General features: G+C 48.9%; 1 protein-coding gene and 1 long non-coding RNA gene across 2 annotated transcripts; one reads left to right on the top strand and one right to left on the bottom strand.

Moving 5' to 3' along the window:
• The first annotated feature begins 381 nt into the window (after window positions 1-381).
• PIP4K2B (phosphatidylinositol-5-phosphate 4-kinase type 2 beta) lies at window positions 382-26,783 on the top strand. Its single transcript, XM_005898057.3, has 10 exons — window positions 382-670; window positions 10,227-10,324; window positions 13,379-13,475; window positions 15,635-15,787; window positions 17,076-17,222; window positions 18,273-18,311; window positions 18,854-18,967; window positions 21,323-21,581; window positions 22,073-22,176; window positions 22,692-26,783. Exons 1-10 carry the CDS (start codon window positions 512-514, stop codon window positions 22,770-22,772), a joined length of 1,251 nt encoding a protein of 416 aa, XP_005898119.2. The 5' UTR covers window positions 382-511; the 3' UTR covers window positions 22,773-26,783.
• Window positions 12,257-15,013, bottom strand: LOC138992110 (uncharacterized). The gene is made up of 3 exons (XR_011467988.1): window positions 14,106-15,013; window positions 13,239-13,319; window positions 12,257-12,760 (listed from the first exon to the last, which is right to left on the bottom strand). It is a non-coding gene; the product is annotated as an uncharacterized lncRNA (long non-coding RNA).
• Window positions 26,784-27,250: the final 467 nt, after the last annotated feature.

Raw genomic sequence — 27,250 nt, 5'->3', positions numbered from 1 at the left:
ATCTTGGCACGTCAGGTTGAGGAAAGACCCAAACCCTAGCTTTGGGGGCCCGGTCAGGGAGATGCTCCCGCAGTAGTCTGCGAGACCTACCCAGCCCTCCTCCCCTCCCTGCTAGGGCGCGGGGCTCTGAGGCGCGCGGAGGCCGGCTTGGCTCCTGTCGGGCCCGGGGAGGAGGAGCAGGCTGGGCGGCCCGCTACCTCCCCGGGACGGGCGGTACCACCCAGGCAGGGAGGAAAGGGCCTGGTGACGGCGGGGCTGCGGCACTGCCCAGGGCGGGGTGCAGAGCGGGCCGGCCGGCTCCCTGGGGCGGGGCGGGGCGGGGCGGGGAGGGCGGAGCGTGGGGCGGACGGAACCACCGGGGCGGGGTGGGGAGGTAACGGGACGGGCGCGACCATGGCGCGGTGAGGGAGCGGGGGGTGGGGATCGGTCCGGGGGAGGCCTGGGACCGCTGGCTCGTGCGCCGTCTCGGCCGCCCCCCCCTTTCGCTGCCGCCGCCGCCGCCGCCCCGGGCATGTCGTCCAACTGCACCAGCACCACGGCGGTGGCGGTGGCGCCACTCAGCGCCAGCAAGACCAAGACCAAGAAGAAGCATTTCGTGTGCCAGAAAGTGAAGCTATTCCGGGCCAGCGAGCCGATCCTCAGCGTCCTGATGTGGGGGGTGAACCACACGGTAACCAGCCCCTCCGAGCGCGGCCCCGCGCGTGCTCACGCCCCCCGCAGCCCCAGGGCCCTCGCTCGGCAGGCCCAGCCAGTGACGCCTGCAACCCCTAGCCGAGCCAGTTGCACGCCCACCCCACCCTTGCACGCTGTCCCATCCGGGTGTGCCTCCCCGCGCGCCACTCGAGGCCCGGTGTCACCGACGGTGGCGTGCCGTCGCGTCCTCCCCTTCCCTCCAGCCCCTCAAGCTTCATGCGTCTGGCTTCGGGCAACCCCCAGAGCACAGAGAGAAGGCCTGGGTGGGATGAAAGGGCTTTCATCCCCTCTTCCTCTCTTCTCACCTCGTTCCCGTTAGTTGCATTTGTTTTCCTCCTTGTTCCTTGTAATGGGCTGCCTAGCTCACTGTCCAATTGAGAGTTAAGTAGCATTAGTCTGCCTGAGTATTCCTCTGTTTGTGGTCGCTTGGTTGATGTGGCTGCTCAGAGTTTCCCCATCCTCCAGACCTCCTTACCACCGACTGGAAATCTTCCCTGGGTTTCCTCTTTTTCTTCTTGAAGATGTATCCACTGGAGAAGCACAGGCTTCCTTGGACCATGGACACTTCACTGGGGTCTTCCTGGGTTAGGGGGAAGGGAGAGTGTAACCATCTGAGAGGAGGTGAGGCCTGCTTATGAGGACCATTCATAGCAGAGGACCTGAATTCTGTGGGGTTCATGTCAAAGATGTTGACTTCTCAGGTGTTGTGCTTTCTATTGTATGTAATGATGGTTAGGATAAGAGGTTCCCTGGATCCTTGGGTAGCTTTGGGATTGTCCAATAGCTCCTGTTAGGAAGTTGGAACGCTGCACAGTGTTTGAGCTGGAGGACTTTGTGTCCTGTTTGTTTGGGGTCTTTCTTCTTTCTCTTCCAACTACATGCTTCTTGCATTCTGACCATTTTATTGAGTCCTTACACCAGAAATGAGGAGAGGAAGTATGAAGACTTGAAATGCCACTTCACCAGCTAAAAGTTTGGAATGAAGAAAATGAAGCTAATGGCTTGAGTTTTCTGTGGATATCAATCAGTTCTGTAGGCTCCCTGACTTCTCGGAGCACTTGAAATTGCCCACAAGACCAAGTGATGCCAAAGGGATGCAGGGCTAGCAGGACTTTTTGCTTTGCTTTACTGGAAGAGCCTCTGGTTGGAGATTGATAAACCATAGTTCCAGCCAGAGTTTTACCTCTAATATGGAAATGCATGAGTATGGTGAGGTCTAATGAAGACAACCAACAAGTTTTCCTGGTCTTGGCTGAGTTACTGTTTTCAAAGACCTCACTGAGGTGAAGGTCCTGGCTAGGGTGGGGAGAACCACTGGTTCTCTGTGGTCTGGCTTTATGCCTAACCCTCTGGGAGCTGTTGTTCAGTCACTAAGTGGTGTCCAACTCTGCGATCTCACAGACTGTAGCCCGCCAGGCTCCTTTGTCCTCCACTATTTCCCAGAGTTTGCTCAGGTTCATGTCCATTGAGTCAGTGAAGCTATCTAATCACCTTATCCTCTGCTGCCCCCTTCTCCTTTTGCCTTCAACCTTTCCTAGCATCAAGGTCTTTTCCAGTGAGTCAACTCTTCACATGGAGCTTCAGCTTCAGCATCAGTCTTTCCAATGAATATTCAGGGTTGATTTCCTTTAGAATTGACCTATTTGATCTTCTCTGGGAGCTGCTTTGATCCAACAGTCCAGCAGAGTTTGTTCTCTCTGCTTCCTGCTGCCTCAGGGGTCATCTGACAATATTGCAAGGGAAACTGGGTCATTAAAATGTGAACCCTATGTCCTTGCCTGGAAATCAATCCTTGATTTTGTTGTGGAGCTTGCTTCTCACTAGAAGGCATCCTGTCTGTGGAGAACTGGTAGTCGTCTGAAAGTCAGGAATATTACTGCTAGTTGGAAGGGACTTTGAGTCCCTTATTTTATACATGAAGAAATGAAAGCCCTGAGTGCAGAATTAGTTCACCTGTGGTCTTTTGCAGAGCAAAAAATGCAGCTCATTGTCCACACCATGGGCTGCATTGGCTGATGATGTGCTTGAATGAGAGGTCTTATTTTATTTGCCTCCTGTTCCTTGTCCTGCCTCTCAGCCAAGTTCCAGGATAGATGGGAATTATGGTCTTGTTAGAGAACCTGAATGTATGCTCAGATGTCTGTGCCTGTGCCTGCCAGTTCCCTTGGTGTGTGTGGTACTTGGTTTCCCATAGGTAGGCAGTGAAACTCTGCTAATGAGGTATCTTAAGATTCTCTTTGACTAGGCAGTCACCCTCTTTCTTTGCTAACTTTTAAGAAAGTTTGTTTGAGAGCTGTCTGGGAAGGTATTGACTTTAAGCAAGACCCAAGCCTCTGGATATACTGAGCAAGTGCCTCAGGGGAAAGGTACCCGACACCGCTGTCCTTGACAGGCCCAGCTTTGAAGATCAGTTAGTCAAGAGTTTTATTGCTTCCTCTTGACCTGCAGTAAGGTCTAGGATTTTGTGGGTCCCCGTGTGAAATGGAGCATCTCCCCAGAAGACTATAAAATCTTGCAGTTCTCAAGGGAGTCCGAACCACTCAGTTTTGGTGGATTGATAGCCTTTCTTGGAGGTTCCCTTCCTTCAGAGCCCACGGCTGCAACTTTTTGCAATCTAAGTTTATAGAAAAAAATATCACCTTTTGTTTGTTTCTTTAGTTTCTCACCTCTTTGAGCATTTAGACATTGATGGTCTCTGGCTGATGGTGTATGGTAGATGAGGGATGGATACATCTTTATCTATAGCACAAGTCAGTTACATATTCTCCCATGAGGTGGTTGATTTACTTCTGGGTGGAAAAAGAGGCCTTGAACTCAGTATTGAAACAGGACCTCCTGTCATGGACAAGAGATGCAGCCCCTAGACTTTATGGAGGAAACAGGAAGAAAAGCTCAGAAGACTTTGGATCTGTTAGAGGAGAACTAGTAAAGAGAGAGAAACTAGTGTTTTCGTGGATGAAATACAGTTCAGGGGGCCTGGAGATAGGGACGAGATGGCCTGGGAGAAGTATGTAGAGATCAGAGGAGGCAGACGTGGCTTGATAACCTTTTGGCCATTTTAGGAACTGGTTATGTTTGAAGCCTCACCCCAGTGATCAGAAGGAATAGGAGAGGTTGGTGGTAATTATGTTTAACCATTTGGGAAGCTGCCAGACTGATTCTTGAAAATGACTGTACTATTTTACATTTCTGCCAGTAGTGTATGTGGGTTCTAATTTCTCCAAATCCTGTCAACCTTTGTTATTGTCTTTTTTATTTCAGCCACCTTAGATTTGAAGTGGTATCTCATTGTGATTTTGTTTTCCTTTCCTAGATAGTTAATGATGCTGAATATCTTTTCATGTGTTTATTGGCCAGTTAAGATCCCTTGCCAGTTACTTTTTTGCTCATTTTAAAATTGGGCTATTTATTTTTTTATAATTAACTTGTAAGAGTTCTTTATATATTATAGATTCAAGTTCCTTATCAGATACATGATTTGCAAATGTTTTATCCCATGCTTCGGGTTATCTTTTTACTTTCTTGATGGTATCTTTTGAAGCTCAAGTTTTTAATTTTGATGAAGTCCAATTTATCTATTTTTCTTTGGTTTTGATGAAGTCCAGTTTATTTTTCTTTGGTTACTTGTACTTTTGGTGTCATATCTAAGAATGCTTTGCCAAACCCAAGATCATGAACATTTACTCCTATATTTTTTTCTGAGAAAAACTCAGAGTCTTCTAAGAAAAACTCTTTTAGATCTAACTCTTACATTTAGATCTCTAATCCATTTTAAGTTAATTTTTTGTGAATGGTATGAGGAACAGATTTATTCTTAAGTCTGCTCAGTTCTCCCCCACATTCTTCCCCCATTCTGTCCACACATTTTCTTTGCTTAATGCAGACCCAGAACCTCCTTTCCTTGCCTTTTCCTTTTCTCCTGCTACTTTAAAAATCTTCAGTAAATATTTCTGCTCTATGAAGCCTTTGGATGAATTTGTCCTTCAGCACACCTTCTCACCTCACAGAGAACACTGAGACTCAAAAACAGGAGCAGAAAAACCAAGGTGTAAAAAGGAGGAATAAACCCAGGGGTGGATTTGTTGGCCCTTGTGGCTCTCTGTTCTTCTCTTTTTTTTCTGGAGTTTCGATCTCACTTGGACCTCCTTGGTCTCGGGAATGTGTTTCCCAACTTGTCAGTTTTCTGATGGTGGCAGGCAACAAATGATTGCCAGTGGTGGCCAGCCCATTGCTGAGCCACCCACAGAACCCTGGCACGTGTCGGGAAGCTTCCTGGGTAGCAATTCCAATGAAGGTCACACAGGGAAGTTGGAGGCTTCTGGAATCAGAAGTTCACCAGATTAGAACTAGCAACTGAATTTTCATGTCCAATCAGATCAGCATAGCGTGAACTCACTACTCCTAAGTTCTCATACAGCTTGTTTTAGCCTCCTCATTATTTATGCTGATGGCTCATAGAGTTGATCATGTGGATAATCCCGGAATCACTTACATGGTGTGAGATACAACAGACTTACCACCCTAATATGTTGTTTATCATACTACTCAAATGAGTTGCATTCTGCAAGTGCACTTCTGCTGAAAGTGAAGGAGGTTGGCCCAGAAGTGTGCTAGGTAGTAAAGAAAGGCAGATCTTCCGGAAACATTGCTTTAGTCATAGCCTTTCACACTTCAAAGCTTTTTGTCATTCTCTTTTGTCTACCAAGTGAAGTTTATTCTTCTCTCCTGGGCTTTTAAGACTCTTTACAATCTGGTCATAGCCTCAATAGCTAACCTTAATCTTCTTTTCCATCCTCCAGACCATGAATCTTTGGCATGGTCACACCAGCTTTGCCATCTCTTTTTCCTAGTGTTAGTCATCTTTCAGTCCCCTTTTTTCTGGCCATCTGTCCTTCCATCCAGCATTTATTGTGTAACTGCTATGTGCCAGCCATTGTTCTAGGGACATAAAAATGGGTAAGATAGTCTCTTCTTTCTCAGGGCTCAGAGTCTAGTGGAGAAATCAAACGTGTAAACAAGTAATTACCCAAGCGAATGTGATAGTTAGGATATAAAGATAAACAGAGGAACAAGTGAGTAGTTCATCCTGGGAAAGACAGGGAAGCTTTCACAGAAAAAGTGTTATTTAGCCATATCTTAGATGATTCCCTTGGCTTTATTCCTTCTTCTGTTTTTGCTGCTATAGTCTATTACCTGAACTATTATGTGTGTGTATATATGTGTTCAGTCGTGTCCAACTCTGCAGCCCTATGGACTGTAGCCCACCAGGCTCCTCTGTCCATAGGATTTTCCAGGCAAGATTACTGGAGTGGGTTGCCATTTCCTATTCCAGGGGATCTTCTCTTCCCAGGGATCAAACCTGTGTCTCTTGTGTTTCCTGCGTTTGCAGGCAGATTCACTAGCGCCACCTGGGAACTATTCTAATAGCCTTATAAATGGTCTTGCTATCTCTTACCTTTGCCTTTTCCAAACCTCACTTGATTCCAGAATTACCTTTCTATATCATCCATCTGATCATGTGAATTCCTGGACTTAAACCTGAGAAGACTTCCCATTGCCTACACAGATAAGTTCAAGTTATTATATAGTGGACAAATTAAGTTCAAATTCAGGCTGTGTGCCTTAGTATAGCTTTGGAGTAGTAATTTTCTCTCTGAGCCTCATTTTCCTTTTCTATAAAATGAGCATAACACTTACCTTGAAGATTATTAGGACAGAGGGAAGGAATGGAAAACACTACCTTAGTCCAGGTAGCTGCCCATAGCAAGGATTGCACAGCACAGTGTCAACAGCCCCGGTTTTGGCACCAGCAGACCTAGGAGCAAATCCTGACTCTGCACATATTGTCTGTGTGACCTTGAGAGAGTGTGACCTTGAATCTTTTGCAAAAGGCAAAATCAAATTAATAATATTTCATGTGACTATTAAGTATTAGAAATACAGAATAATATATATATATATGTGAGATATATGATACGTAATAATATAGAGAACTGACCACTTATAGACATGCCATGAATAGAAGCAACTGTTATTTACTAATATTGATAATGTCCAAGGCCGTTCACCTGTCTTTCCTGTACTATTTCCCTCCACTTCTTCATACCTCTCTTCTATCCTGCCGCCCTTCCCCCTGCCCTTCCCCCTTACCAAAAATGGGCAATGTACTTTTTACCTCTGAGGCTTATAGTTCCCACAGCTGGGATTCCCTTCCTTGGGTTTTGTGTTTTGTTCTTTTTTTTTGGCGAACTACCTCTTAGGCCTTTCTCACTTGTATTTCTCTATAGCTTCTTCTAGCAGCCAGCTCTCCCACTCCCAGGCAGACTCAGTCATTTTTTTATAAATTTTATTTATTTATTGGCCATGCTGCACTGCTTTCAGGATCTCAGTTCCCTGACCCGGAATGGAACCTGGGCCATGGCAGTGAAAGCCTGGAATTCCAACTACTGGGCCATCAGGGAACTCCCAGATCAGTCTTTTCTTAGTCTGCTGTTTCATCTCCCTTTATTCATAACTCTATAGCACTCATCACATTTTATTTGTTATTTGTTGTCTGCCTTCCCAGCTAAACAGAGACCGTATCTTTTCGGTTTTGTATCTGCGGCTTCTGGGACAGTAAGGGCACATAGTAAGGCTACATTGAGAGAAGTAAACTGAATACAAGTTTAGCCGAGTCTCAGATCCGGAAAGACCTTAGATGCCAGGCTAAGGAGTTAAAACTTTACCCTGAGGCTGGTGAGGAGCCATGGAAGGTTTTTAAGCAGGGTGTAACGTGACCTTGTTGTAGGTTCTTCCAGCGTCAAGTGCTCTTGGCAACACCAGGCGGGGCATTAGGTTCCGTTCTAGCCTGATGTGTGAGTGCTGGGACTGACCGTGTTTTCACCCTCCTCTGAAACTCTGCTGTTCTGTTTGCCGCCCCTGTGTTCTGACTTACTTAAATGCCCCTTGACTTCAAGTTTCACTGTATCCTGGGTTTGTCTCATCTCCCCAATAAGAGGATAAGCCTCCCACTTTTCTGTGCGCAGTGCACACAACGCTCCCTTGCTGCACACACTCTTCTCCCTAACATGAAATGAAGCATGTAGTAGGTATTTTGGCAAGTGCTTGTTCAATTGAAATTGAATAGAACTCTCTGGGGATATAAAATTTAGCACAACTAAAAAAAAAATAGTACAGCTGATCCCTAGAGTGAATCATCTACATGTGGCCCAATGGAAATGAGGGTGAGTCTACACAGTTCAGCTGTATGGATTATTCAGCAATATATTATCTGTTAGAAATTTCCTGCTGTTGGGTTGTATAGTTGAGAATAAAAACTGACCAACTTACAACTGTTCAAAGTATGCCACACTTTTGAGTTACACAGAAAATTAATAATGAACAACTCTTGTTAGAATAATTCATCCTGGCTAAGAGGCAGTTGACCCCTCGCAAGTAGGTGTTTTAGTCTTTCCTAGTTCTCCCAGTAACAAGCCCTGACCATGGCATAGAGTCTTGATTTTAGCCTAACCCAGATTCAATCAGTAGCAGATACCAGAACCTTCTAGTATAAAATCATACTCTTTGGGCCAGTGGTGAGTTCTTTCTAGGATGGAGGTATAAGCTCGAAAAGGAAGAATTGCATAAGAGCCATGAACTTCTTTAAATATCAGAGCCAGACTTAATGGGAAAAGGAAGTGGCACAGCTACCATGAATTGTTTCTGTTGGCAGGGAGACAAGAAGTGGAGTGGTTTCCTCTGTAGGCGTACACTTAACAATCAGGTTGTCCTGTGAGCACTCCCCGGAAGGATAACTGCAGGGTGGTTTTGTATGTGTCCGTGGTGGTTTAGCCAGTGGTGGACGTCTCAGACCTGGATGCTGGAAATTTTAAGCCTACAATTTGATCAGTTTTGACAAATGTACATACCCATGGAGTCATCACCCTAAACAGCACTTAGAACATTTCTAATACCTAGAATTGGCACCTCATGTACCTTTACAGTCAACCACACGACTGCCTGACCCAGGCTACGTCTTACTGGACTCTCTCACTGTAGATTCTAGAATTTCATATAAATGGAATCATATAAGATGTACTTTTATATCTGTGCCAGTCAGTTTTGCCAGCAGTTTATTGAGGCTCTTGCACCACTGCCAACTTAACACTACTACCCTACGGCCTCTCCCCGTACACATATCCTTCGTTTCCCCAGGAGTAAATTGGGTTTTTCACCAGCTCTAGGAAGGAATGGTTTCCCCCGCCCAGTTACTGCATTAATGTGAACTTCCTCCATCCTCTGACATTTCTAAATAAAAAAGCTTTGGAACATGAAAGGGGCAGCAAATTAAATGGTATTTCCCCCCATTTATGCTCCTGGAGGAGTCCTAATGACTAGGTTATTCCCTCACTGCCGCATGGGGCCTCATTGAGATAATAGGATTTGCAAGGAAAGTATCCGGGAGACCCAAGACTGTACTCCCCCTGCCCCCTATCCATTAAGTCAGGACTAAGGTTTCCTCTCTAAATCCTGAATGCATTAGTGGCAACTGGGTTGAGGGTCAAATGTCAAATACTCTGCTGTGATGGAAGAGGACATCTGTGGCTAATTAGGCCACTAATTGGCTAAACTGGGATGGGGAAGGGCAGGAGCTGCCTTCTCAGCTCTGCACCAGTGGGAGGCCAGTTCCCTGTGCAGCCTCCAGCTCCCTGAAGGGGATGAAAGACAATGAGAAGGCTTGTTTGCAGTGGGGGCAAGGCACCCCTCCCACGTCTCCCCCAGTTCAGTCCAAGGCAGGACGTGGCTTTAGGAATTGGCTTGATGAAAGTAGTTAATCAGAGAGAGAGAGTGAGCCAGTAGCCAGATGTCTACCTCTTCTGCTCACTTTAAATTTAATTCTTTGGAGGTAAGAGTTACACACCCATATAAATCCACCCCGATTTTTTCTTGCCCCAGGCTGCTTTCTGGAGTGACCTTTAATTTGTATGAAGATGTTCAAAGGCCTCAGTGAATACTCAATGTATATTGGGTGATATTTATTCCCTGATCCATTTATTTTTGCATTTGATAAATACACTTACATAGTACCCACCATATGCAAATCATGGTGCCAGGTAGCTTGTGTGGAGCCTCCAAGAGTCAGGTGGATGATCTTTGCTTAAAAAGATCAGTGATATGATCTTGCCTACTTATAGTCAAGCAGGCTTGTGAGGTTTATGAGCATTAAATACAATGTGAGGGAGGCTGTGAGATGGCCAGAAGAGGGATACAAACAAAGCTTCAGGAATTCTGAGATGGGAAAGAACAGAACATTTATAGTCTGGAGAATCATGAAAAGCTTCATAGAGGAGGTGGGCCTTATCAGGTGGGGAGAGTTACAATAGGTAGAGATGAAGTTGGGAACATATTAAATATTTGAAGAGAAGAACAGAAGTAAAGACAAGAAGGGAATCCACGGACATGTCTTTGGTGAGATGGTGGCATCTGTGGTGTAGCAGTTATCTCTCTGAGGCAGGTGGCCTGGCTAAGAACCTCATTTTCCCCTTGCTTTGCAGATCAATGAGCTGAGCAATGTCCCTGTCCCTGTCATGCTAATGCCAGATGACTTCAAAGCCTACAGCAAGATCAAGGTGGACAACCATCTCTTCAATAAGTAAGTGGCCAGCTGAGTGGGTCTTGTAGGCAGTTCTTTCCCTCAAGGCAGAGAGCCTCCCAAAACCTCACCGTCAGGGGGCAAGCAAGCACCTAGCGTGGTGTGAAAGCGACACCTGGGTCACAGAGCTGGAAGACTGGCTGGGAAAACATGCTCATTATGCGCCTCTCCCGCTTGTGCTGTCCTGTCATCTCGGTCCTCCATCAGCCTACCTTCAGTGTCCCTCAGGACTTGTGGCTCATGCAGGCTGATTCATCCAGGGCCAGTCTAGGTAACAGTGAGCTGCCCAGGAGCTGAGGTGTCTAGTACGAGGCTGACAGCAGTGGCCCTATCTTGATCTTAGTCTGAGGCAAGAACTGCCAGGCATGTTCCTGACCTGGGATGCAGCCAAGCTCCTTTCTTTCCAACTAGTGTGTGAACCACAGGCTGAGCATGGTGCCCAGGGGTGCTATCTAAAATCGGTTTTCCCAATTTTGCTCATTGTGGCTTCTTGGATTAAAACTGGTGTCTCAGACTTTGATGGAGCAGCCATTTCCCTTGGCACAGTTTGGGACCTCCTCTAAGCCTTGTAGAGGCTCTTTCATCCTTCTGTGGGTCACCCAAGAAATATGTGGTGTTCACACTCTCTTCCTTTCTGCATTTGAATCTTGGTTCCACTCTCCATTGTCCCACAGTCCCCACCACCTCACCAGCTGAATTCTGTCACCCCACCATTCCCAGACTGTTAGCCCAGAGGAGAAGCTTGATTTGAAAACATCTATTAGTGGCCTCTCTCTGGCATAGTGAGTAATAACATCGTATTCTAGAAGCTGTCTGACTTCATAGCTGTGACTTGCTAAGTGGCCACCTGTATAGAAGAAAAAACTGTTTCTCCTCTATTCTCACACAACTGCTTATTTCTAACACCAGATAAGTGGGTTCCCCCCCCCACATCAAGCAATTCTGTAGGACACTAACAAGGTGTCCTGCAATTCACTTCAGTTCTGACTCTTAGCGACCTGAAGTTAGCATCAGGTCTCAAAGATTAAGGACTGAGTCCTGCAGACTACCCCCCGACCCTGCAGATGCCAGTCTCAAGTCCAGGTTGTCACTTGTGCTCTGACCTATTTGCCGTATAGGTTGGCAGTTCCCACGACCCTCCCCACTGGGTTGGATTACTTTGCTTGAGTGGCTCACAGAACTCGAGAAACAGTTTGCATGCTAGGTTACTGGCGTATTATAAAAGGATGCAACTCTGGAACAGTCGGGGGAAGAGAGGCATGGGGCAAGGTATGTGGGAAGGGGCAGGGAGCTTGCAGGCCCTCTCCAGGTGCACCACCTGCCCCAGACCTCGATGTGTTCACCAACCTGGAAGCTCCCCAACCCTGTCCTTTTGGATTTTTGTGGAGACTTTTATAACAGCATGATTGAGGAAGTCATTGGCCATTGGCAGTTGGTTCTGCCTGCAGCGCCTCTCCCCTTCCTAGAAGTCAGGGGCCTGGGACTGGAAGTTCCAACCCTCTAGTCCTGGTTGGTTCCCCTGGCCATGAGCACCCATCCTTACAGGTGTAACAGAAGTCACCTCATCAACATAAATTCAGGTGTGATTGAAGGGGGTTTGTTACAAAGAACAAAATACACCTTTATTGCTTACCACTTAGCAAATTCCAAAGATTTTAGGAACTCTGTGCGAGGAACAGGGACAAAGACTAAATATGTATTTGTTATTACGTTCAATATCACACCACTTAAGGAAGGAGAGGCAGCCCTAACCTCTGGGGCAGGAAAGGGGGTTGTTCTCTGCCAGAGGTCAGGGCTCAGGAGTCGACCGTGTACCACATTGTACCAGGGGTCCATGGTGTCCACCACCGCATTGACATTTTGGCCTAAAGTGAACTTCCAATATCTTTGTTTTTTTCTTTTTTTTCTTTCTTTTCACTGATTCCTTTTGTCTTTTCAACAACTGTTTATGTGCTAGTTATTAGACTGCAGTGCTGTTTACTATGAGACAAGGACCTGCCTTCATGAGAAGCCTCTACTTTTTATTTCCTTGAAGTCTCCCATCCTGGAGTAATCAGAGGGACATATTTCTTTTTTTTTTTTCCCACCTCAGTTTTATTGAGATATATTTGATATACAGCACTGTCTTAAGTTTGAGGTGTCCAGCATGATAATTTGACTTATATAATTCATGAAGTGATTGTCACAATAAATTTAGTGAATATCCATCATCTCATATAGATATAGAATTAAAAAAAAGAAAAAAATTTTTTCCTTGTGATGAGAATAGAGGGACGCATTTCTGAAAGGGAGTTCCCAAGTAGGTGGCTCTTGTCAAGATGGAGGGTTTGGAGGAGGCATCCCTTCAGGTAATTCTCTTCCCTCCTGAAAGTCTATGCATTGACTGAGGAGTGGGGAAGACATAGATTGGTGCCAGCAGCCAGCAAACAAGGCTTCCTAAAAAGATAGGATCCCGGTCAGTCGACTTAGGAAAGCACCCACCCCTTCCATCCTAGTGGAAGCCAAGGGCAGGACGTCCTGCGTGTAACCGTTTTCAGGATGTGTTGATAAGAGCCTCCCCAGAGGAGAGGGGTCCTTTGATGAGAAAAGGCTTTCCCTTTAGCAGTCAAACTGACATTTACCTCACAGCAGCTGTTCACACGCAGCCACCTTTCTGTAGCAAGTTCAGCACTTATGAAGGAGGGCACACACTCAGTCTCACTTCTCTGCAGGGAAGGTTTTTTTTTCCACCTCAGTGTAAGTTTTATGGAAAGATAGCACATACTCAGCAAAAGTACGCAAGTCATAAATATACAGCTAGATTAATTTTTTACAAGGAATTAAGGAATGTGCACAAGGAATGTGAAGTTTTTAAACTTTAACATGCTCAGAATCACCTGGAGTGTGTGTTAAAAATGCAGCTTTCCAGACTTACCTCCAGAATGTTGGGGGCTACATTTTAAGCACTGCAGATTGTTCCGATCCAGGTGACGTGTGGACCACAGCTTGAGAAGCCCTGATATATGAATTAGAGGAGCAAGGAGTTCACAGAAACACGTCTCTGCTTTTCCCCAGAGAGAACCTCCCCAGCCGCTTCAAGTTTAAGGAGTACTGCCCCATGGTGTTCCGAAATCTCCGGGAGAGGTTTGGGATTGACGATCAGGATTACCAGGTATGGAATGTCTTTGAAAAATCAGGAGGGTTAGGGAGTGGGAGGCAGGGGGCGGTGGGGGGTGTGTGGCTGGGGTGGTCAGGAAGCCACAGGACAAGTGGAGGAAAAAAATGTGCTACTATTCTTGTGCTGTGTCTTCCTGTCAGGTCTCACTCCACCCAGGCAGTCTTTGTCCAGTGCTGGTGGGCTCTTGGAGGAATGAGGGCCTTAGAAGTACTTCTGATGGTGCCTCCTAGGTTTAGGCTCCCCTCCCTCAGAGGGAGCGCAGGTGGAGGGAGAGGGGTCTGTGGAAGCTGCTTCATTTTAGTCTGACATTCCCAGTCTAGGCTGAAGAACCCTTCTCCTTCATAGTTTGACTTAAAAGAGAGAGAATTGTTGCTAGCAGGAGATGAGGCCTCTTAAAGCAGATAAGACAGATTAGAAAAGGAAGACTTACTTCAAGGGTAGTGTAACTTCTTGCCAGATATGAGTGCCACCTCCTAAACTTGTCCCCTGTTCTGACTTTGGGAGGGGGCTAGGCATGCAGGAAGCTGCCCCTTTTAGAGGGTGATCATGTCACAGAGGCCTTTGACCTATTGGAAGGAATCAGTCCCAATCAGTCCCAATCAGGGACATTCTAGTGTGACTCACCATCTGTGGCTTCTGTTACTTCTCCACCTAGCACCTTCCTTGGACTTCTTCCTCTGGCAGACAGCCTGGTGTTGAAGGTGGGAGAATTTTCCACTTCACTTGTGTAGCAGTGAAAAATATAGCTGATTTTCAGTTGTCTGTTGGGGGGAAAGAGGAATGTACAGCCTAGTGAAATATAAAATGGATGCCCGCATCTTGGATAATACTGTCATTCCTCCCACCCCGCTCCTGGAAAGTCTTTCACAGAGTAGACCACAAGAAACAGAGTCTCCTCCCCTCTCCACCAGCTCCAGGGGGCCTCCTGAGGAGGAGGGATAGGGGACGTGAGAGGCAGAAGGGATGCCAGGGCCTTGAGCAATCAGGAACGGTCGTGTTCAAGAGGTGGTGGGCCGCCCTCCAGCCCCTCCCGTTGGGACCAAACCCTGAACTGTCATGCCCTGATCAGAGCATGAGGTTTTCTGAAAACTTGCCATTAGTGCAACCCTAGGTTGTTGGGGTATCTCCTTCCACGGTGGCTCTTTCCCTTCCCTTTGGCCATCTAACCACATCTTGTTTATTTCTCTAATAGTCTTGTGGGCAAATAATTGTGCTCAAGAGTGGAAGAGGGGCAGGGAGGATGGTGTTCAGGGAGGGGACTCTGCTCTGAGACTACCAATGACTGAGAGAGGCAGGAGATGCCACCTAGAAATGAGGCAGGGGTGGAACTGCTCTTGTCCATCCTCTGTCTTCTGACCTACCAGAGGTCTTTTCCAGGCATCTGATTGGTGAACACATTCCTTTGGTTGACTCACACCTTCCCCTACTCCCTCCCTGCTTGAGGGTTCTCCTGCTTCGGATTCTGATAGGAGTGGGGCCCTGGGGGAGCAGGGACAAAGCCAGAAAAGCTCCCCAGGTTTGCCTCCCAGCTCTGGGCAGACAAGCAGGAGTTTGAGGTGAGGGGAGAAGTGTTGGGCAGAGCAGTGAGGACCAGCTTCCTGCCTTAGGAAGAGATTTCTAGCATGAGGGTACATAACAGAAAATAAAGACAATTCTATCCACTCCTTCTTTATGCTTGACTTCTTGAATATCTCCTAAGCGTTGTCTTCATCACCCCCGAGAGATGGGGGAATCATCTCGGTCTGCTCCCTTGTGTTCCAGGTGAGGGAACTCAGGAGGAGAGAAGTGCAGTGGCTCTCCCACGGTCACGGTACCTGTGAGCGTCAGGATTAGAGCCCAGGCCCCTAACATCCGAGGCTGAGTTTTAGGTTCTAGAGCAGCTCTCTAGGATCAGAATGAAAAGAAATATTTCACAGTCGGTCCTCTTCTCATCACAGTCAAGGATTAGGAGCAGTGGGTGAGGAACAACTCATGTCTCTCTTAAGGAAGACTTGGGAGAGATGTGAATTTCCCAAGAGAAAGGGGGCAGGTAAGGTCTCATCTGCCTCAGTGCTATTGGCTTCAGAGCAGTCTGGCCCATAAGAGAAGACTCAGAGGAAAAGTCAGAGTCCTTGTTTCCCCTCCCAAGACCAGCTTTTGTCTTGGTCCATCAGAATTCAGTGACACGCAGCGCCCCCATCAACAGTGACAGCCAGGGCCGGTGTGGCACACGATTCCTCACTACCTATGACCGGCGCTTTGTGATCAAGACTGTCTCAAGTGAGGATGTGGCTGAAATGCACAACATCTTAAAGAAATACCACCAGGTATGGTGAGTCGTGAACCTCAACAGCAGAGGATGGGTTGGAAGAGGGAGAGGAGCCTCCGGTAGAGCTTCCTGGGGAGGGCTGGGTCCTCTCTGGTAATGGCGGGTGCTTCCTGATAACCAGGCACTTGCCCTCCCCTGGGGCTGTGTTTCTGTGGGGTGAAATTCCTCCTTGAGAAAAAGAAGAAGGAAATGAAGGTGTGTTATGGACGCAGTCCCAGTTGACCAGCTGTTTCTCGTCAGAATTGGGGAGTTTTCACCCTCTGGCACCTGCCTCATTTCTTCTGAGAGAGGTCCTGTCGGCTCAGCAGGGCCGCTGCTTTTCCCATTCCCTCTCGCCTCTCTTCTGGAACCTGTCCGTGGGAAGAGCAGGGGGTGCCTGTCTGAAGCCTGCCTGGGTCTTCAGGGAAAACTGGCTTCTCTGTGGGCACCTGAGAGGTGGTGCAGGGGCCCTCTGGCGTTTGGGGAGTTAGAGCAGAAAACCCTGGGGTCTGGCATGAGCGAGAGTGGTGAGTGCGAATCCATTCTGTTTCCCCAGACGGCCGCCTCACAGCCCTGCCTCTGCACCCCATCTCTCCCCTCCGGCTTCCCATATCAGGCTGGCAGAGAGGATGCAAGGCCGGGATCAGTAATTTTCCTGCAGAATCCCAACCGTATGAAACCAAAGGGGCTCTGCACGGCCTGCTCAGCCTCTCAGTCTGCCTTCTAATTGGGGGCAGGGGTGGCCTTGCCTTTTGCAGGTCTGAGGAACCCCATGACTTCACAGAATCTGGTTTGGAAGCCACTAGTCTAGAGGCCGGAGAAGGCAATGGCACCCCACTCCAGTACTCTTGCCTGGAAAACCCATGGACAGAGGAGCCTGGTAGGCTACAGTCCATGGGGTTGCACAGAGTTGGACACAACTGAAGTGACTTAGCAGCAGCAGCAGTCTAGAGGCTGGACTTCCCTTGTAGCTCAGTCAGTAAAGAATCTGCCTGCGATGCAGGAGACCTGGGTTTGATTCCTGGGTTGGGAAGATTCCCTGGAGAAGGAAATGCCAATCTACTCCAGTATTCTTGCCTGGAGGATCCCATGGACGGAGGAGCCTGGCAGGCTACAGTCCATGGGGTCGCAAGAGTCTGGACGGAGGAGTCTGGCAGGCTACAGTCCATGGAGTCGCAAGAGTCGGACACGACTTAGCTACTAAACCAGCACCAGTCTAGAGGCTAGAATCCCAGGGGGCATGTGAGCCTGGGAAGAGCCCTGTCTGCCGGCATGTTCACCTGTTCCTTTCCTCCCTTCCTTTGTAGTTCATAGTGGAGTGTCACGGCAATACCCTTTTGCCACAGTTCCTGGGCATGTACCGCCTGACCGTGGATGGTGTGGAAACCTACATGGTGGTCACCAGGAACGTTTTCAGCCATCGGCTCACTGTACATCGCAAGTACGACCTCAAGGTAAGAGCTCTGTGTTTCCCAGCTCTGTGGCCCTCTCTCCCCGAGGCTTGGAGGGGCTGCAACTGCAACTTTCACATGTTGGGAAAGCTGAGGCATAGGTTTTGGTGTGGACAAGTGGCTCTAGAGTTGGTACTCCTAACCCACTTGAGCCAAAGGCTGTCTCGTGTCCAGGTGACAGCGACAGGAGGCTATTCAAGCCCCAAATGTCTCCTATTTATGTGCAGTGAATGTTCTTCAATTCCTGTCAGGGGGATGTGCACACCGAGGGCAGCAGGGTGGGGACAGGCTATGGCACACACACCCTGGCGGCTGTCCAGGCCTCATGGACTGTGCACAGGCACATTTCTAGACACAGTGAAAAACACACTTGTGCCTGTGAACCGCAGTGCTCCGCTGTTCCCGAACCTGGCTTCCTGACCCGGGTCCCTCAGACCCCTCCCCCTCTGTCTGCCACGGCTGCACTGGCCTCCTTTCTGCTCCCACGGTGCCCATGCTCTCCACACCCCCAGCATCTCAGAGGCTGCCTGCCATTGTTTCCCTCCCCGCCCTCTTCTCCATGTCCACCTTCCTCCACCTAATCACTTCCTACTTAGCCTTTCAAGCTCAGCTCAAACATCACTAATTCCAAGAAGCAGGCTTTGGCCAAACCCCTATCTAGTCTAGACCCTGGGCCTGTACTGCATGCTGCACAGGTGAGAGAGTCCTGCCTGCTCACCTGTAGCACTTTGCACTATTGTAATTAATGGGTTAATTAACTGTGTAACTCCTGCTTACTGTCTGTCTCCCCTGTTAGAAGGAGAGCTCCTTAAGGGCAGGGACTGAGTCTCTCAGTTCCGCCCTATTTCCTGAGCACGGGTCTGGTTATAGTCAGAGCTCTGTACAGTCTGTGACAGAGGAAGTGAACAAGTTGCTGCCTCCTGGCCCCTCTAGGAGTCTAACCAGTCTACTTGAGTTCACCTGCTGCCTCGCCCTAAAGACTGGTCCATGTTTTTTTCGCTCAGCGGAATCTGCCTCAGCTTGGACTTCTCCTGACAGCTCTTATCCTTTCAGGGTTCTACTGTTGCCAGAGAAGCGAGTGACAAGGAGAAGGTATGTGGGGTCTGTGCTCATCACTTGTGGAATGGGTCACTTGGAATCAGAAACACCTTCTCCCACCCCTGCGGTCCCTTCCTCCGCTGCCGTCCAGCCTAGTTCCTAGACATGCAGTCTGTGGGTGTGAAGTACTGTGTCTCTAAGCTCCTGCCTGTCCTCATCCTTGGCCTAGGCCTTGGTCACCAGCTTTTCACCTTTGCCCTTGCTGGGTTCTTCACAGTCCTAGAGGGCTGGCAGCTTCCATCTCAGCCCAGCCTGAATCAGTGAGTGGCTGCTTGAGCCCTGAGCTCGAGGTAGCTCAAGCCTGGTGGTCCAGGCCCAGAAGGAAGTCCTTTGATCAGTCCTCATTGCCTGACTCCTGCCACCTACTTGCCATCTCTGCCTGTCCGAAGCTGGGAGTGTAGACTCTTGGACAGAGCTGTTGATCAGCAGGTTGGCCGTCTTTGTGCCAAGGACCCTTTCCTCTCCTGTACCATTGCCCACAGCCTTGCAGGTGAACAAAGCAGGCCACCAGCCTAACACTGCTATTGCTCTCTCAGGCCAAGGACTTGCCAACCTTCAAAGACAATGACTTCCTCAACGAAGGGCAGAAGCTGCATGTAGGAGAAGAGAGTAAAAAGAACTTCCTGGAAAAACTGAAACGGGACGTAGAGGTATGTACTTACCCATGATTTTACTTTGGTTGAGCTCTTGTCCCCAGAACAGAAGCCTCCTTAACCTTAAGGAAAATTGAATTCACCACTTCCAGGAGTGTGGACAAGAGGAAGGTAGTGATTTGAGCCGTGTGGGTAAAGCTAGTGCAAGTACACATTCCATTTGGGAGGACACAGTTTGTGCTGGCTGAACCTGTGCAACTCAGTTTGAAGTGCTTTCCCTCATTTCTTTTCTTGTCTGTTATAACCTCCTTTTGAAACTCCTCTGCAAGCTTCCTTTCTGGTGTTATCCCCATAGTGGAGGAGCATCCAGGTGTCAGAGTGACAGGAAACCAACTATTAAGACCCACCAACCGTGCCTTTCTCTGGCTCAGATTCTCCACTTGCCTTGCAACTTTCTGGTTGGCAGGGGACTTCCTGTGGAGAAGTTCTTTGGAGAGGACACGTGCTAAATAATGAATGTGATATCTGCACCACTTGATAACTTGGTGCCTCCTATTTTAATAAATTGGGAGCCTGTTCATTACAACCAAACTGTATAAACTTTAGAAAATGTTTTTTTTATTGTGGTAAAATATGCATAACATAAAATCGGCCCTCTGAGACTGGTTCTGAGCGGCGCTCAGCACATCACACGGTTGTGCAGCCACTGCCACCATCCGTCTCCAGGACCTTTCATCTTCCTGGGTGAAAAGTCTGTGCCCGTTGCCTCCTCTTCCGTGCCCCTGGCAGCCCCATCCTACTCTGTGTTTATGAAGTTGACTGCTCCAGGGATCTCTTATGAGTGGGTCACACCGTGTTTGTCCTTTGTGTCTGGCTTACTTCACTTGTTCTTTGGAAGGAATGATGCTGAAGCTGAAACTCCAGTACTTTGGCCACCTCATGTGAAGAGTTGACTCATTGGAAAAGACTCTGATGCTGGGAGGGATTGGGGGCAGGAGGAGAAGGGGACGACAGAGGATGAGATGGCTGGATGGCATCACTGACTCGATGGACGTGAGTCTGAGTGAACTCCGGGAGTTGGTGATGGACAGGGAGGCCTGGCGTGCTGCAGTCCGTGGGGTTGCAAAGAGTCAGACACGGCTGAGCAACTGAACTGAACTGAACCGAATGTCTTCAAAGATCATCCATTTTGTGCTTTTTGTCAGAATGTCCTTCCTTTTTTCTGAGGCTGAGTAACATTCCGTTGAATGCATGCACCACATTTTGTTTACCCATTCATCCATTGATGGACACTTGGTCTCTAGTTAAGATTAAGTAGTTAATCTAGTTAGACGTCTCCAGAGAAGCAGAGGAGGATGTAGATAGATAGATATTTAGTATAAGGAATTGGCTCACAGGATTATGGAGGCTGACAAAAGTCCCAAGATCTGTCTGCAGTTGGCCAGCTGGAGACCCAAGAGACCTGATGGTGTAGTTTTAGTCCAGAGGCCAACAGGCTCGAGACGCAGGAAGAACTGACGTTTTTTTCAGTCTGTGTCTGAAGGCAGGAAGAAGACTCATGGCCCAGCTCAGAGGCAGTTAGGCAGGAGGAGTTCCCTTTTACTCATAGGAGAGTCAGCCTTTTTATTCTTTTTGCCCTTCAACTGACTGAATGAGGCCCACCTACCTTAGGGAGAGCAATCTGCTTTATCAGTTTATCAGTTCAGATGTTAATCTCATCCACGAGCACCACCCCAGACACATCCAGAATAGCATTGGACCACATTTGTGGGCACCCAGTAGTGCAGTCAAGTTGACACATAAAATTAATCTCCACTCATCGTTGTGAATAATGCTGCTGTGAACGTGGGTTTTACAAACTTCTTTTTGTTAGGCATCTGTATCTTAGCCACCCTCTATTGTGGTTGTCGTCCCACGCTCTTTGTTCTTCTCCAGGTTATGGAGTCCTAGCTCAGGAGACTTGAGCACAGTGCTGTTCCCAGTGCTTGTATGGATGAGGAATGCACAGTGCAGCATTCCATTCTTCCCTCCAGCTCACCATGGCCTCTCAGTCCCAGATGGAATTGCCTCTTCCCTCTTCGTGCAGGGCTCCTTCTGCTTTTACTACTGCAGGCTCTACCTGCCTGACTTGTCTTCATTCACTAGGATCAGCCTCGACTCCTTTCCTCAGGGAGGCCCTCTTCCCACTGCTGGACTCACACAGCTCCTTGCCCTGGTGGAGTGACTGTCTTCACCATTAGACATCGAACTTGTCCAGGGCAGAGACTCTGATGTCTTGTTCTCTGCTGTGTTTCAGAGTGGGAGAATTAAGTTGAAGGAGTGCCTTTTCTCCCCTTTCCAGATGCTAATCTGCCACGCCAAATGTCCCGTGTTAACCTCTGCCTTCCGCCTTTCCTTCCCCCACCTCCATAGTTCCTGGCCCAGCTAAAGATCATGGACTACAGCCTGCTGGTGGGCATCCACGACGTGGACCGGGCAGAGCAGGAGGAGATGGAGGTGGAGGAGCGGGCCGAGGATGAGGAGTGTGAGAACGACGGCATGGGCGGCAGCCTGCTCTGCTCCTACGGCACGCCTCCAGACAGCCCAGGCAACCTCCTCAGCTTTCCCCGGTTCTTTGGACCGGGGGAATTTGACCCCTCTGTTGACGTCTATGCCATGAAGAGCCATGAAAGTAAGTAGGAGCCTGTGCCTGCCAGGCCCCTCCAGCCCTCCTTCCACCCCCTGCTTCAGGCCTGTTGTTCAGATGCCCTGTGGGTGCCTGAGCCTCCACCTTATTAACTGCTGACCCTGGCCTCTTTTTGCCTCCGGCTGCCATCCAGGGTCACCACCAGTAACTCTGTCTTCTGGGGCCCTGAGGTCCTTCTCTCAGGCCTTTCTTCACCTCTGTGCGTGTCCTGGATAGCTGAGGCCTGGTTGGCTCAGGTTCATGGGAGGGACAGAGCCTCCTAAACAGTGTCATGTCAACCCCACAGGGTAGCTGTGAAGATCAGATAAGATGAGAGCTATGAAAGCTTCTAAGAAGGACTCCATGGGTCATTTCTTTTCTCAGATTCAAAATGACAGGGATGAATCTGGATGTCGTATCTGAAGGGTTAAGGACACAGCTGCTTTCTGCCCTTGTCCCTGCCTCTTCCTCCTTTCCTGCTTCCTCTCCCCCTGCAGGTGCCCCCAAGAAGGAGGTGTATTTCATGGCCATCATTGATATCCTCACACCATACGATGCTAAGAAGAAAGCTGCGCACGCTGCCAAAACAGTGAAACACGGGGTGAGTTCTTCCCGTCTCCGTCTAGGCCCGGGTGGCAGGCCCTCAGGCCCCCAGGGCTCCTGCTCAAAGGAGACTCTCCTGCCCCTTGGCCCTGCCTGGGTGCCTTGTGTTCTCTCTTTGCCATCTACACCCCATCCCCACGCTGCAGCTGGCTGAAATGCCCAACTGGTTTTTCCCCAGGTTCTCTGGCTCCTTTCCCCCAGGCTGCTGGGCATGCCGTGCATCTTGTTGACTGCCGGTAATAGCTGTGTTTACATGCCATGCTGCTCCCCAGAGGCCTGTTTCCCCATGGGCTTCACGCTACTGTTCTCCAGACGGGCCCCCACAGAGCTCTGGAGCCTCTCTGCCGCCTCCCCACTGCCTTGTTCTTGCTTCAGTGGGTGCAGCCCTGGGATTGTGAATCAGCAAAGCAGGGCCAAGGCACTTCTGAGACATGGGAACGATTTCTCAAGGTGGCCCGCCCAGCTGGGAGCGGGGCAGTGCCACCTCCTGATACGGGCCTCTGTGTATTACAGGCGGGGGCCGAGATCTCGACTGTGAACCCTGAGCAGTACTCCAAGCGCTTCAACGAGTTCATGTCCAACATCCTGACGTAGTTATCGTCTACCTTCAGCCAGAGCCAGCGTGCTGGATGTGGGGTCGGGGATTGGAAGAGAGAGAAGGTGTTATCTGGGCTAGATGGGAGGGCGGGGAGCAGAATGGGGGTCGGGGAGGGCTTTAGCAAGGTGACTGCAGCCTGTGACATTGAGAGAGACTCCAGCAGGAGGGGAGGGGATGTGCCATGCGTGCGTGTGCTCACAGGATGTAGCCTCATCTGCTTACCCTTGATTTCCCCGCCTTTGACCTAGGTTAAAAAGGTGTTTCCTTTTTGTTGCCTTGTAACGTTGTAAGATACCTTGGGGCTAGAGATGATTTTCTGGGTTTATTTGGGGTTTGTTTCTGAAATCTCATTGCTCCAGATTTGCTATTTATAATGATTTATGTCATCACCCTATCCACCATCCCTGTCCCTGCCCTGCTCTCCGTTCCCTCAATTAAAGAAGCACCCACAGACCCAGCGAAGGGTCCTCTCAGAGCGAAATGCTCTGGTGCCGGAGAAGAGGTTAGACACCTCGGCCCTGCTGCGTTTGATCTTGTCTGGTTGACTTAGTTTCATGGAGTATTGTGCACAGCTTCCTCTACCTTTCTGGCCTCGGCTCCAAGTGAAATGTTACATAATTCCTCCATCTAAACGCTGTCCCTCCCAAAGGCGTGCTCCAGGTCAGCATCAGGCATCTTGGAGCAGAATCAAAGAGCTCAGAGGGGAATGAGTTCATCCTCACGGGATGGTCAGGGGTTGGGGGACCGCTGGTTCTCAGAGAACCCCATGATCATCACCCAAGCCCCAGGCTCTTTGCAGCCCCTGGAGTGCAGACATCATCTCTGTGAATGAAGCCTGTCTCCCACTGAGTCAAGAGGAACTAGAAAGCACCTCTGGATATAACAGGACCCTCATGCTTACATGGTTATTTCCCCTTGAGAAAACTCCAGAAAAGCTGATGAGTATCAAATGAGGTCTTGTGCCCTCCATCCATTTGCTTCCTTCAGATCTTCTCCCAGGCATTCTCATTTGTAGGTGAGCTTTTAGCCGGGGCCTGGGGCACTCCTTACAGAGATACCTCTTCAAGCCCCAAGGCTTCCATGCAGTAATGTGTCGCCTGGATGGTTGTGGCCAGCAGGAATGGTGTACCCCGCCCTCCCCTTTGGAGTGTGCCACCCAAGCCTGAGGTTGCTTCTGAGTCACTTGAGGATCTGACCTGGGAAATACAATTTGGAGGCCTGATGTGCAGTTCAGCCTGGCCCAGCCTTGGAGTTGTGTTTCCTTGATGCATAGACTTTTTGTATACCTGCCACCACAGGCCTCCTCAGGAGTGGCATCTGGCTGCTTCCTTCAGGATCTCTACCACCTTCTGAACCTGCTACTGAGGCCTCAGAACTGCGTCCTTTTGTGAGGCCATCAGAGCAGTCTGGCCTGGTCAGGAGAGAAAACAACTCTGTGCTGGGGGAGGTACATTCCTGCGTCTTCTCACCTCCTCACCAGGAACTGGGGACTTGGGATGAGATGTGGTGAAACTTGTAGATAACTGCAAATGGAAAGGAAGTTTGTGGAACCATTTTGAATGAATGGATTGGCTTCTTAGGCTTTCTTCAACCTGGCCAAGCTCAGCTTCTGAAGCAGGAACCAGCAACATCTCTGTGCCCGATGCACAGCATTTAGGTCAGGGAGGAATGGAAACCATGTTCTTGGACTCTACTGGGCTGTCGGAACCCTTCTGGAGAGGCAAATGGGCCAGACAACTGCCCTGACCCCCGAAAGGGGCTGTAGGTATCTCTGGACGTCAGCAGCAAGATCGCGAAGTGACTTGGGAAACTTGTACCAAGTGGCTCATGGAGAAACAGATTTCACTTAGGGAGGGGTTAGTAGGAATAATGTCTGGACTTGATTTCCCCATCTTCTAATCAAGAATGAAAATTTGAATCTGCTCCTGGTCGGGCCCAGCAACTCCCGAGCTTGGCAGGCTGTCCTCTCGGGGCCTCCACAGCCCTGGGCTCTCTCCAGCTTCCTGCCATTTGGTCTGCTGATCATGTCCCTCATAATGTGTATGAAAAGTGTAACCAATTGTTCCCAGTTAAAGGTGAGCTACCAGATATCTAACTTCTTTAACATTGAGTTTTTGTGGGGTGTGTGGTTTTTGTTTTTTTTTTTTTTTTTTGTATATTGTTTACATTTTGAGAGGTAGCATTCTGTTTTAAATGCTCTTTTTGTTTTTCTGACAGTATTGTTGACTGGGTCAAAACATTTAAGCTGTGGTTTGGTGGATTTTAAATTTTTTTTAAAGGTCATTCTCTGCTATCTTCAAAACCTTGGGTTTGGTCCTTTAATTCCTTTGGCATTCAAATATCTGAAAGCTATTTATCTTGGTTTATACAAGGTTTTTCTCTTCTTTTTGTTAAGGATGAAGATGTTAAATTTGGTTTGCAGTTTGAATGTAGAGAAAGTGAAGTGATCCCCAAATTTTTGTCTGTCCCTGCTTTTTTCCCAGTCCTACCATGCCTTGTCTGGGCAGTAGAAGGCGTCCAGGGGCAAGTGACTACCCTCACCATCACTCTGGAGCCAAGAAGAAAAGCTGAATGGTTTTATGGCATCCCAGAATAATTTGGGGTCTTGTAAGAACAAAGGCGTAAGAACAGGACACAGCTGCCTGGATGGGGCCTGGTTGGGGATAAGGGAGGATTCTTCTCCATTCTCTCCCTCTACCACTTAACCAGTCACAGCTCCTCCCATCCTGCCCCTCTTCTTCTGAAAGTCTGTGCTGAGAAAACTCTCATCTCCCAGGTCTCCCCACCAAAGCGAGAGTTCCCCTGAAAACTCCACCTCAACCACTAGAAGGCGGCCTCTGGCCCTGGTTCCTGTTAATGAACCACTGAGTCTTCATCCCCCAGTACGAGCTCCTTCCCTGTGCCTTCCAGTGTGGGGGCTACGGGGCAGGCTAGGAAGCCAGCAGTTCCAGGGGCACAGCCCGAGGCAGTGCTCCATGTCTCCTTATTTAGCTCAGGGGTTACTGGTCTGTGGCATGTGCTACAAGTTGCCCCTGTGGCTGAGTGGCACTCCGTAGGTCCCCACTACAGGCAGCTTATCCTCCCTGCTCCCTCTTCCTCCTTGCGTTCCTCTTGCCTGTTTAGGCCTCACACAGGTTCCCTGGTAGTGCTCAGGGCTTGGGACTACATGCTCCTGCCCTACTTTCCCCTCTTCACAGTCTGCCAGGGTCTGCCCCGAGAGGTGGACCAAAGACCCAGGACTTTTCTCAGTAGCCAATCCCACCCTCCTCTAATTGTCTTTTTATCAAGTTGAAGAGAAAATTTCAGCAATCCCCAGCATTTGAGCTACTCAAATGTTAGGGGCCAGAAGGGACGGTGTGTTTAAAACCACCCTTAAAAGGCTCTGGCCTTAGACCTGTGGCTCCCCCAGTTCCAGGGACCCCACATCTTTCTGGCAGAAATGTGGGGAGGGGGCTCCAACCTGAGCACAGGAATCAAAGGGAAAACATTCAAACTGCCCCCAAATCTACCAGCCATCTCCAGGGGCTCTGTGACGCAGCCCTGGCCTTCTGAAATGTGACACTTACGAAAAGTGTCTCCAAAGGGAAGAGGAGACCTGGCTGTCCCTGGCGATCCTTTGGAGGCTGGGGGAGGAAACTTCCAGAGGAGTCCCTTCTCCTTGCTCAGAGCCATTTTGGGAGGAAGTGGGAACCAACAGCCTTTGGGGGTAAGGCCTGGTGCCACTCAGCACACCCAAGCATCAGGTCAGGTCCTTGTAGTAAAAAAATGTGAAGTTTAGATTCAGCTTTTGGGGGAGCAGGATAAACTACCACCCTACCACGTGTGTGACTTCTCAATTTCCCACTGCAATTTCCATTTTTTTAAATAGGAATTTTCAACCCCCTGTGCTTGTCTAATGTCTGCTCGGAACAATTCGAGACCCTGTTACTGTTTAAAGATGCATGCATGTTAGAAGATGAATCTCCAACCCGGGGAAAAAAATAAAACTCAAAAAAGCTTTGTGTACACACCTGTTATATGTGAGTCCTTTGGAAATAATCCTTTTATCTTTTTCCTAATTAGAAGGTTTTGGTCTCAGTTTCAGGGACTGCTTGGGCTAAATCTGGGCTTGAGTTTGAGTAAGAGTCAGGACCTTTGGTCACTCATTTTCAGATGCTGTTAATAAGCAGTGACTAAGGTGGTGCTCAAGAGACATGGATTCAGTAGGTGGGTTTGGAAGATCCCCTGAGGTGGCAATGGCAACCACTTCAGTATCCTTGCCTGGAGAATCCCATGGACAGAGCTTCCAGGCGGGCTACAGTCCATAGGGTCACAAAGAGTCAGACATGACTGAAGCGACTTAGCATGTACATCTGCAGGGCCTGTGCCCCTGGAGGGTCCACCTGTCAACCACATTTACCCTCACCCTTGCCCTCTCAGAGGAATGGAGAAACTGCCCACACTTCCCCAGTACGTACAGCCAGCACTTGGTGGA

The sequence above is a fragment of the Bos mutus genome, chromosome 19, assembly GCF_027580195.1.
Source record: "Bos mutus isolate GX-2022 chromosome 19, NWIPB_WYAK_1.1, whole genome shotgun sequence".
NCBI lineage: Eukaryota > Metazoa > Chordata > Mammalia > Artiodactyla > Bovidae > Bos > Bos mutus.
This window is presented reverse-complemented; position numbering and strand designations above follow the sequence as displayed.